Source organism: Simochromis diagramma, unplaced genomic scaffold, assembly GCF_900408965.1.
Source record: "Simochromis diagramma unplaced genomic scaffold, fSimDia1.1 OVJJ01000387.1, whole genome shotgun sequence".
NCBI classification, from domain to species: Eukaryota; Metazoa; Chordata; class Actinopteri; order Cichliformes; family Cichlidae; genus Simochromis; species Simochromis diagramma.
Genome location: NW_024387152.1, coordinates 3,876,027 through 3,886,134, shown reverse-complemented (window position 1 = coordinate 3,886,134; position 10,108 = coordinate 3,876,027). Strand labels below are relative to the sequence as shown.

The window sequence follows — 10,108 nt, the reverse complement described above, 5'->3', positions numbered from 1 at the left end:
ACATCTGCCGAGGGGACAGGGACACTGCACGCTGCCTCGCCCCCCTGTTCAAGTGTCACGCAGCTGCGCACCTCTCTCCCAGTCGCCGTTGTTTCATTTGCGCCATTTTGTCCGCTCACTTTGTTGATTGGGCTTTAGCAAGCTGTACTGGAGCCAATCAGAGGGAAACCGGACAGCGAAGATACGGTAAGGAAGCCCCGATTGAAGGCATTGGTAGTTGTCAGCACGGATTGGTTTGTCATGGACCAACCAAATTACTAACCCTGCTTAATGCAAAAAACTCAAATTGCAGTTTGATTTCGACCGCTGCGTCCCAAGACCTACAAATAGCTTCATGTTTCTAGCGTTGGCCACCGCGAGGAAACATGATCCTCGCTTGGTCCACAAGCCTTAGCTAGCGTTAGCTCCTTCGCTAAAATATCGTTTCTCGAACAAAGAGCGGGTATAAAGCCACCGTTCGACCGTCAGCAAACGCTGCCAGGTACATTATAATGAGCTGTAATAAACAAGCTGCCCACAAGAAAATATACACGTTCGGAGTTTACGACACAAATGGCATCCATATGCGCTTTCTAGAATTTACCACGGTTTTAGCTAGCGGACTGGCGCTAGCCGTGTTAGCTTCCCCACTAAAATACCCGCTAAATAAAATTCCCCTTTAGAGGAATCCAGCAGCTGACACAGCTGTGTCCTCCTAGGGGGATTATGTTTCAGCTGAAATTCGTAGACTTCACATTTGACACAGTGCGGCACAAGTCGGTGTGAGGAAGCAGTAGGTCCTATTTAAATATTGAGAACAATAAATTGAAAACACGTAGATATCGGTTAAAAAGACGGGTTTTTTGCCGTCGAAAAAAAATTATCATTTGTTTACGTATAAAAAGCACTGTAAACCATAGAAATCCAATATTGGTTCATTTGTATGTTTTGTCTTTGCCTCATCAGGTTTTTCACGGTAAAAAGCCATGGAGCAGTACACCACTGCCACCACTACTACTGGAGAGCAGATTGTTGTTCAGACAGCCAATGGACAGATCCAGCAGCAGGTGAGCTTAGGGTTGACAATTTTATTCCTTTTTAAATTATTTATTTATTTTTTTTAAATTGCCCTACCACCACATTTGAACTAATATGTAGTAAGATTATGAATACCAGAGGGTCAAAATAAAATAAAGTTTTAGGGATTCCAGTTGGATCATTGGATCTCAAATCATGACATCATTTCTGATCAGGCCTCCTAATTTGCTCTAAAAGTCCAGAGATTACATAAGTCATGATACCTGTGATCGAAGTATTATTGAGAGTGATATCAACAATTTTTTAAGACCTACATTTTTTTTTGAGAAATGTCACATCAACCCACTTCCATCATGTTTTTTTTCACACTTTGATATCAGAGGCAATTTTTCAACATGGATATCTTTAACACTATTAAAGATAAAAGTGCAATTCTTTACTAAACTCTCTTTTCATAAAACTGAACCAGCGTCTGTAAATTGGGAGAGAGAGATCGGCTAGATCAGATATGAGGAAAAATTAAAGCAGTCCTGCAAAGTCTAATATTTGAGTAAAGACTAGAGATGGACCGATCCGATATTACGTATGGGTATCGGTCCGATACTGACGTAAATTACTGGATCGGATATCGGAGAGAAATAAAAAATGTAATCCGATCCATTAAATATCAAAAAAGCACCTCACAAAACTTGCGACATGGCGTAACTCTGCTCATAACCGCAGCACGTGGGAGCAGTATGCGTCATGTGATAGAGCGGCTGTGTGTATTTGAAGCCTCTCTACCAAACCGGCATTTCATCTCCGAGGAAGTGATCCCAGAGAGAAGTAAAGCAAGTGTGTAAGTTCATCTCTGAATGTTTGTAAAGCATTCCCACGTTAAGCTTAACAACCGATATATGGAGCGACTGCCTCTTCTTGCTGCTACTTCAATCGTGAAACTGATCAATGATCAGCTGATCGGCTTTTCAGTCGTGAGTCCGTCTCTCTTGTTTGCTTTCGGCCCACTTCGCGCCAGAAAGAGGAAACCAGCGGCTGAACAACAGCAGCACGTTTAAGCTTGATAAGCTGTTGTTAGAATTTATTTAATATTACTTTGTACACCAGGATCTTTTTCTACGTAGCTGACGGCTGGTAACTGTGCAGGGACGGATCTAGCAAAGTTATGCAGGGGGGCCAATAGGGCATGAACAGGGAAAAGGGGGGCACAAAGGCATACTTTTCTTTCTTATTCTCATTTAAAATGTCTAGCTTTTAATAAATAATTATCTGATTCTTACACCCAAAATTTTAATCTGATGTAAAATGTATAGAAGTCCATTACTGTATATCGTAACTATTAAGTCTAATATACCCTACTAAGCTATAGTACTTTTTCCTTTGGGAAGGTACAATCTGTGCAGTCTGCAGTTCTGTTGAAGAAAGACGTTGAATCTATTTAATTATTCTTGAAAAATAATTTATTTCTGTGCATTTTATTTTCCACACTGCATCAAATTAAAGTTGATTACGTTGATTAAACGTCATGAGGTGGAGGGTGGGGGGTGGTTCCCTATTTTTTTTTTTTTTTTTTCTTCTTTTTTTTTGCTGGGAGTTTGCAACCCTATTAGTTAGGTTGCTTAATATTTCTGCTAAGTACTCTTTAAAATACCAGAATAGGGAGGATGGAGTAGGTTTAAGTTTATTAGATTGATCAGTATCGCTGAACTATGAAATATTTTGGGTGCAGTGTATTTTTTATGTACAGGTATAACAGAATAGCTTTAGTGTTGTTGTTTATTTAAACTTGAGTATGAACTTATACAAAATGCAGCAATATATTAAAAAAAACAGTTTTATTGATTAAAAAACACTATATCGGATTCATATCGGTATCGGCAGATATCCAAATTTATGATATCGGTATCGGACATAAAAAAGTGGTATCGTGCCATCTCTAGTAAAGACTAATAAAAATAAGTCACATTGTAAAAGACAACTAGTGACAATTTCTCAACGATATATAGCTGTATTTCACAATAATGCAAAATAACATGTATAATAATTTTTAACATGAAATCCTGAGTCACAAACATGAAGATGCTATTTTCATTCAAGTTCCATGCTAGATTGAGACATGTCACACATTTATACCACAAAAATATTAATAATCTAAATAGAACAGATCTTTTCTAATTACTCTACTTATAACCAAGAACATAATTGTTTAAAAATATGCAAACTTTTTATCTTTTCAGGTCAAATTTTTAAAGTAATCATGTTCAGTTCACCATGTTTGAGTTTTCATTGTGCAGATTCTTTCTGCCTAAAAGGCAGAAAACTGGGTTTACTGGCCTTTTAAAATAAATAAATCTGGAAATATTTCAAACATGAAGCTAACACTTCAAAGCAGGCATTATATATATGTCCAAGCTTCAGACCATATAATTTTTAGGCAAATCGGAAATGGTTGAGTATACATTGTTTTAAAAAAAAAATAAAAAAAAATGATGATTTGAGATGCAATAATCCAGTTCCAATATATTTTCTTGGTACTTTGTTGTTGAGTCTGTATATATGAGTCTGTATCCTGCCCTGCCTGCAGACACAGGGCACAGTGACGGCTGTGCAGCTGCAAACAGAGGCGCCAGTGGTGACGGCCTCAGGCCAGCAGGTGCAGACACTCCAGGTAGTGGTGTCACCGCCGCCCTGTGTCAGTGTCATGACTGTTTCACAGCCTACCGGTTTGCATGCCATAGCCAGGGCTGTTTGTATTTTTATTTTTCCAGGACCCATCTGTGCTGTTTGGTTCATCATTTCCCTCCCAAGCATGTCTTGCAACTGCACGTTCCTCAGCACAGTGTTTTCTGTGTCAGCCTCCGGTTTTTGCTTTTGCTCTCATGGCTGTCTAAACTGAGTTGTGCTTGTCTCTTGCTATTAAAAGCAAGTTTAGAAAGTCAGATGTTCTTGTTCTCAAGTGCGATGGCTGTGGAGAAAAATATGCAGAATATACAACAGAACAACCTTCTGAGGTCTGCATGGATCCACATCCATTACTGGCTGCCAGTGTTCATCATAGTCTGATATTTTTCTTACTGTTGTGCTGAATAATGTCAGCAGGTACCTTTGCCCTTACAATTTTACTTCCTGTCATGCTGCTGCTGCTGCTGCTGCCACAGACCATAAGTTGTACGCTGTGGTCACTTTATGGTATAAGATGAAATATCAGTACCAAGTTGAACATGTGAATGCAAATTAATTTTACCAACATCTTGACCACAAAGGTACAGGAAGCAAATTCAGTTCTTGTAAGCTCTTGTTTCAATAGCAGTATGGCTGTAAATACAAGACCTAAATTCTACATGCAGAAGTTTTGTATTTTTCTGTAGCCTAAGCTCATGAGAAAAATGATTAAACATACACTAGATACATTGGGTCCAGTAATAATCTATGCTATATAACAGGATGCTTTCATGTTTGTATTTTAGGAAACAATAAACGTGAGATCAACAAGTGCTTTTATCCACAGTGTAGTATCCTGGATGTTTCTCATGTCATACCACTTGCATGCAGCTCTGCAAGTCACAAGAGACACTGAGACGAACACTGTCAGTGCTGCTATAATAGCTGTCTGAATCTCCCTGTAGGTCCAGGGACAGCCTCTGATGGTTCAGGTGAGCGGTGGACAGCTCATCACATCGTCAGGGCAACCCATTATGGTGCAGGCCATGTCAGGGAGTCAGGGTCAAACCATAATGCAGGTCCCTGTATCTGGTGCTCAGGGACTACAGCAGGTAAAGTATCTAAATTAAATTTCACATTGTTCTCTAAAGCAACACTGTTTACTCTGGAATAATATTAATAGTAAACTAACTAGTATAGATTTGGAAGTAAACGCTGAAGTTTGAGAAGCACTTTGTACACTGAGTAGGTTTTTTTCCCCCTTGTTGTTATTTTTAGTGTTTATGTAAGATTAAGTTGATAGCGAGGTAGCAAAGTGTACTTTTTTTTCCATGTTTATCCTTGTTATTCTGTTTGCTGTGGTGTTGATCTATAATCCAGTTAACCACTGTTGATGTTTTTGTACCTGTCTGTAGATCCAGCTGGTGCAGCCAGGTCAAATCCAGTTGCAAGGTGGTCAGACTCTGCAGCTGCAGGGCCAGCAGGGTCAGCCTCAGCAGATCATCATCCAGCAGCCCCAGACCGGCATGACAGCTGGACAGAACCAAGTACTAAATTTTGAAAAAATTAAAAAAGCAAAAACCCAAGCTTCTTATTTAAAAATCTATTGAATAAATAAATCCCCATCAAATGATGTAAAGTAATTCCCCCCTCTCTATCAAGGGACAGCAGATCAGCGTGCAGGGCCAACAGGTGGCACAGACAGCTGATGGACAGACCATCGTCTACCAGCCTGTCAATGCAGATGGTACTGTCTTGCAGCAGGGTAAACTAGGCTGTCCTCCAAAATTTGTGTTTGACTTCTGCTATTTAGACTTTCTAAATAGGAGCATGGGTGAGTTGTCATGTTCAAAAAGTTTTGGGATGATTATCTGTTTTCAGGAATGATCACAATTCCAGCTGCCAGCTTGGCAGGTGCCCAGATTGTACAAGCAGGGAGTGCCAACACCAACACCACCAACAGCGGCCAAGGCACTGTGACCGTCACCCTGCCCGTCTCTGGCAACATGGTCAATGCAGGTGGAATGGTCATGGTAAGGCCCTGTGCAGAGGTACCCAGCACCTTATTACCTTTGTTTTTCCTAATCTAGACTCTCACATGGGTGTATGGTAAAGGTCATGGGCTTAAACATATATTTTTTATGAATGATCACTGGTGTTTTCATAGGTCAGTTATAATTATAGCTCATCTTATCAAACCCTAAAATGAACACGTCTAGGTTTGTTTAACCCCCCCCTGTAAACCTGTGGTCCTTCTAAACAGGTGATTTTTGGATACATGCTCTTCCCGGGCTGTATCCATGTTAAATACAATTCACATTAGCATTTTGTTCATAAGTAAAACTAATAATGTTTTGGAAGTTTCATTATTTCTACTTGGTGCTTATATTGCCTGAAAACAACAAAGCATAAATAGGGTTCCTTGAATTTAAGTCCACATTTAAAAGATGTCGTGTTCACTGCATAGACTGTAATCTTAATGACGTGAATGGTCATCCAAATCCGGCTTGTCTTTGAATGCTATCAATTTTGTACAAACAGTAGTTGATGGTCAGTTTCATTGTGTCATTTTGCTCTGGACTTTTCAGGTTGGGCAGCTTGCATCCTTAAGCTAGTAGTTAGTAGAATAAACTGACATTGTGAAATTTCCTGGCAGTGGAGACCCAGTATGCAACTGTTGGGGAGTCTAAATAAGAATGACTTGTGAATTTTTTCTTTTATTTGAATGGATTGATATTTGTCTTTTTGTAAATAGGATCTGTTGTAAAATGCGTGACATATTAAGCACTGTGTCTTTGTCTTCTCCTTCAATCAGATGGTACCTGGAGGTGGCGGCGTTCCCACAATGCAGCGAATCCCATTGCCAGGGGCTGAAATGCTTGAAGAGGAGCCACTGTATGTCAATGCCAAACAGTACCATCGCATCCTAAAGAGAAGACAGGCTCGGGCTAAGCTGGAAGCAGAGGGCAAGATTCCCAAGGAAAGGAGGGTAGGCCATTTCTGTCAAACGTATAGACTTGAGTGTTTTGAGAGGGGGAAAAAACCCCTATATATTTAAATTCTTCTGTGTTGTACTCTGTGTGTGATTTGTAGTGATGGGCTTGTTGCGAACCAAATTTTTAATGTGAGTAATCCACCTTCTTCCTGTCTAGCAGAAATATCTACATGAGTCTCGCCATCGTCATGCAATGCAGCGTAAGCGGGGAGATGGCGGTCGTTTCTTTTCCCCTAAGGACAAGGAAATGGGTCTGGGATTATCACAGGTAGGCAGCTGTGTGTAGAAAGAACATAGCAACTCAAGCCTATAATGCTTGTTGCAAATTGTCATACACTTAAAACTGTGAGATTTTAAGTGTATGAGCTCAATTTGCGTTTGTTACCTCCCATTTCTGCCCTTCTGATGCAGGATGTCGCCCAGGCAGCAGCAGATGAGACAGTGGCTCAGATGATCCGAGTTTCATAGCACTGTCACTGACATCATCACTTCTTTCTGAACTCTACCCTGCCTGAGATTCTTCATCGCAGCTGACCTCCTGCCACCACTTTTTCCTTTCATCTGTACTTCCTCCTGCCTCACCGCCATACACCAAACCACAGTGCTACCACTGGGCTTTTTCTGTTGTCTCTACTCCTACACTGGTCTTCCAGGGAGCTGGCTGTATGGCTGCTGAGACTATGGACTTTTCTGGCCTTGTTCATCCAAAAAAATGGATGCTGTCATGCTCAGCTTATCTGGTTGAGCACTAAGGACCAGCTTTTTATTTTCGTAAGCATTAGTTTTGAAAATAACGAAGCTAGTGACAGGAAATGACAGCCATGAAGCCATCATGTCAGATCCTGGTCTGTTTGAAAATGAGATTTTTGTCACCAGTGGATGCTTTTTGGTTTAAATATTTTTTTGTAAATGGTACCTGTTGTGTTTTTTTTTTTCCTTTTTCTTTTTTTAAAAAGAGATATTCTTTATGCATTGATGCTACACTGCTGTTCTTTATGTAAGCGCCCTTATTTTGGAATTTCATCTTTTTAAACCCACATAGCGCAGGGGTGGTCTCAGCATGCCCTGTGTTCACTGAGTAAAAACAGAAATGTAATACTAATGTGAAGATTTTGTACAGCCATTACTTCCCCAATGTGTTTGGAATACCTACTGATTTGCCCAGTTGTGTGGATGCATTTTATACAGTTAGTAGTTGGTGTTTGTTGGGAAAAAAGTAGTTCAGTGTTGCATCACCTTACGCACTCTTATACACGTAGTTACATCTTCATCGTTCAGTCCGTCTAGGTGGTTTTTTTTCTTCTATGTTTGAATTGTTTTTTACCTGTCAGATGCAGTCCTGCAATGTTATTTTTTTTTAAATAGTACTCTGACATTGTATTCATGTAACCTTTGTCAATTAAATTTTATTAAGTGACTCAAGGTTATAGGTGGATTCTTCTGTTTTGTTTTGGGGTTTTTTTGGGTTTTTTTTAACTCCCTGATTGTGTAGAGTTCAGACTGTCATCTATTTATTTAAAATGTCCCCTGAGTCTTAGCCAATGCCATGTAGTTTTGTTTGCATTATAATGCCTTGGATGACATTTGCTGGAATTTTTTTTTTCACAACTATGTTCATTAGAAACTGTTTTTCTCTTGTTGCATGAGTATAATTGTCAGATATTTTGGACAAAGTAACATTTCAATTTTTGATAAGGATGATTAAAATTCTGTGTATAGTCTGTGAAACCTTTGTGCACTTATTTCATTTTTTTTACTCGCATGTATTTAATTTGTTCATAATGAGATGTCCAGCATTGTGCAAAAGTCTTGAACCAGCCCTCATTTTCATATTTTGCTAGAAAAATGGGGAATAGGTGTAAAGCTTGTTTCAAAACCAGCATGTTTTGAAACAATCAAAAAATAGCCCACAGCTTCCCAAAGCAAAAGCTGTTTGTGAATATATTTTATGTAGCCAAAAGTTCCAAAACAAAATATATTCAGTTTGCTATCACAGGAAAAGGAGGAGTAAGGAGTTATCTCATTATATGATTCTTTGATTAAAAAACAAAACTAAAACTACCAGATTTTCAAGATGTTTCTAACTGATGATTGAGTGACTACTACTTAGGTCATAATATTAGTAATTGGGGGTCAGAAGTGGAGGTGGATAATCATTTGTTGAACTTAAACTTGTGACATATTCTGAAACGGGGATGAAGTTCAGGTTTTTCACCTTGAATAGTATAAAAATATCAGGGAAAAGGGGAAAAAGTGGGGAATTAATTAATATGCAGAGTAACAGTGATGTTTGATGCTGACTAGCAAAGTAGGGTTTGTACAAGTTGATGAGAGTACATTTTGTACGTCTATGTAAGTCTTACTCTGAACAGTAGCTTCCAAATAACTAAATTAGAGGTCACATTTGATCAGTATTACAAATACCTACCTGAGAGAGGTATTTGAGAGAAGAGAGCCTTCGGGTCTTGGGGTCAAGGAAGAACTGAGGGGGTGTAGCACAAGGAGGAACGAAAGGACACCTACAGAAAGAAACTGGAAACCCACTCCAGCAGAACAATACCAGTGATGTGTAGAGTGGAATGGGGGAAATAACTAGGTTTAAGGTGACAGAAAGACAACCAGTGGGGCAAATGGAGAGAGCAAACGAGTTTAACGTTTTTTTTCAACAGGTTTAGTTCACACTAGGGTGCTGCTACCTACAAATCCTGGAGTCCACACCTGCTCTGTCTTAGTGATTTGCCCTTCTTTTCCCCAATTGAACTCCATGGATCAGATTCCTCCATATTTGATTAACACCCTCTGCTTGACTGTGACATCTGGCCAGGTAAGGAGACAGCTGGAGAAACTGCAACAGGGCAAGCCATCAGAGCTAGCCATCTGTCTGTGATCCTGCGTAACATTTATAATACGAAACAGGAGATGGTAACGAAAACATCCTGTCTGGTTGGCTGCCCTCATTTCACATTAATATGATGAATGTGCTGGGGAGACTAGACTCATCCCACCTGAGAAGGCTGGTGAAAATAACTCTTGACCCATATAAAGAATTTCAGAAATATAGGATATATAAGGCCTTTATTATCTTATTACCTTTGAAATTGCAAATACAGAATTCTGGTCCTGCTGCAGTCTTAAAGAATTTTAAATTCAGTTAATTATCTTATTCAGTAAGGCAGCTGAAACATCAAAGTAGTCATGTGTAGTCGTGTACATTTAGCCGGAGGTTGACTTGAGTTCCCCTTTTCCCTGAACAGGACCTCCCAGGTAAAGCATCGCGATTAGCAAACTCTGCCAATCAGGGGCTGTAGCTTGCAGACGCTGGTCCCCGATCAGCCAATCATTAAAAAGTGGGCGGGACTTGTGTTAAGCGCGCTACGCTGATTAACAGGGGGCTGTATAACAGTCAAGTGTAGCACTAAGCATAAAAAACAGAGCAGA

The 10,108-nt window shown here is 39.7% G+C and overlaps 1 protein-coding gene across 13 annotated transcripts; it reads left to right on the top strand.

Annotated features, from left to right (window-relative positions):
- Positions 1–63: 63 nt before the first annotated feature.
- On the top strand, positions 64–8,398 carry nfyal (nuclear transcription factor Y, alpha, like). Of its 13 annotated transcripts, none has more exons than XM_040048207.1 (10): positions 64–186; positions 946–1,046; positions 3,599–3,685; positions 4,641–4,787; positions 5,091–5,222; positions 5,338–5,422; positions 5,557–5,726; positions 6,491–6,664; positions 6,828–6,938; positions 7,082–8,398. In XM_040048207.1, the coding sequence occupies exons 2-10, from the start codon at positions 966–968 to the stop codon at positions 7,136–7,138; spliced, it is 1,044 nt and encodes a 347-aa protein (XP_039904141.1). In that variant the 5' UTR covers positions 64–186; positions 946–965; the 3' UTR covers positions 7,139–8,398. The 13 variants fall into 13 exon arrangements, with proteins under 13 accessions (XP_039904141.1, XP_039904139.1, XP_039904142.1 ...); XM_040048205.1 differs by having other exon boundaries at positions 65–186; positions 3,599–3,682; positions 5,338–5,440; XM_040048208.1 differs by having other exon boundaries at positions 65–186; positions 5,338–5,440; positions 5,557–5,708; positions 6,831–6,938.
- The last annotated feature ends 1,710 nt before the right edge of the window (positions 8,399–10,108 follow it).

Excerpts from the sequence above, each read along its gene's own strand:
- nfyal (XM_040048201.1), top strand. The coding sequence starts at position 966 with ATGGAGCAGTACACCACTGCCACCACTACTACTGGAGAGCAGATTGTT. Across the intron at positions 5,223-5,337 it reads TGACAGCTGGACAGAACCAA|GGACAGCAGATCAGCGTGCA; the intron begins GTACTAAATTTT and ends CTCTCTATCAAG. Across the intron at positions 6,665-6,827 it reads AGATTCCCAAGGAAAGGAGG|CAGAAATATCTACATGAGTC; the intron begins GTAGGCCATTTC and ends CTTCCTGTCTAG.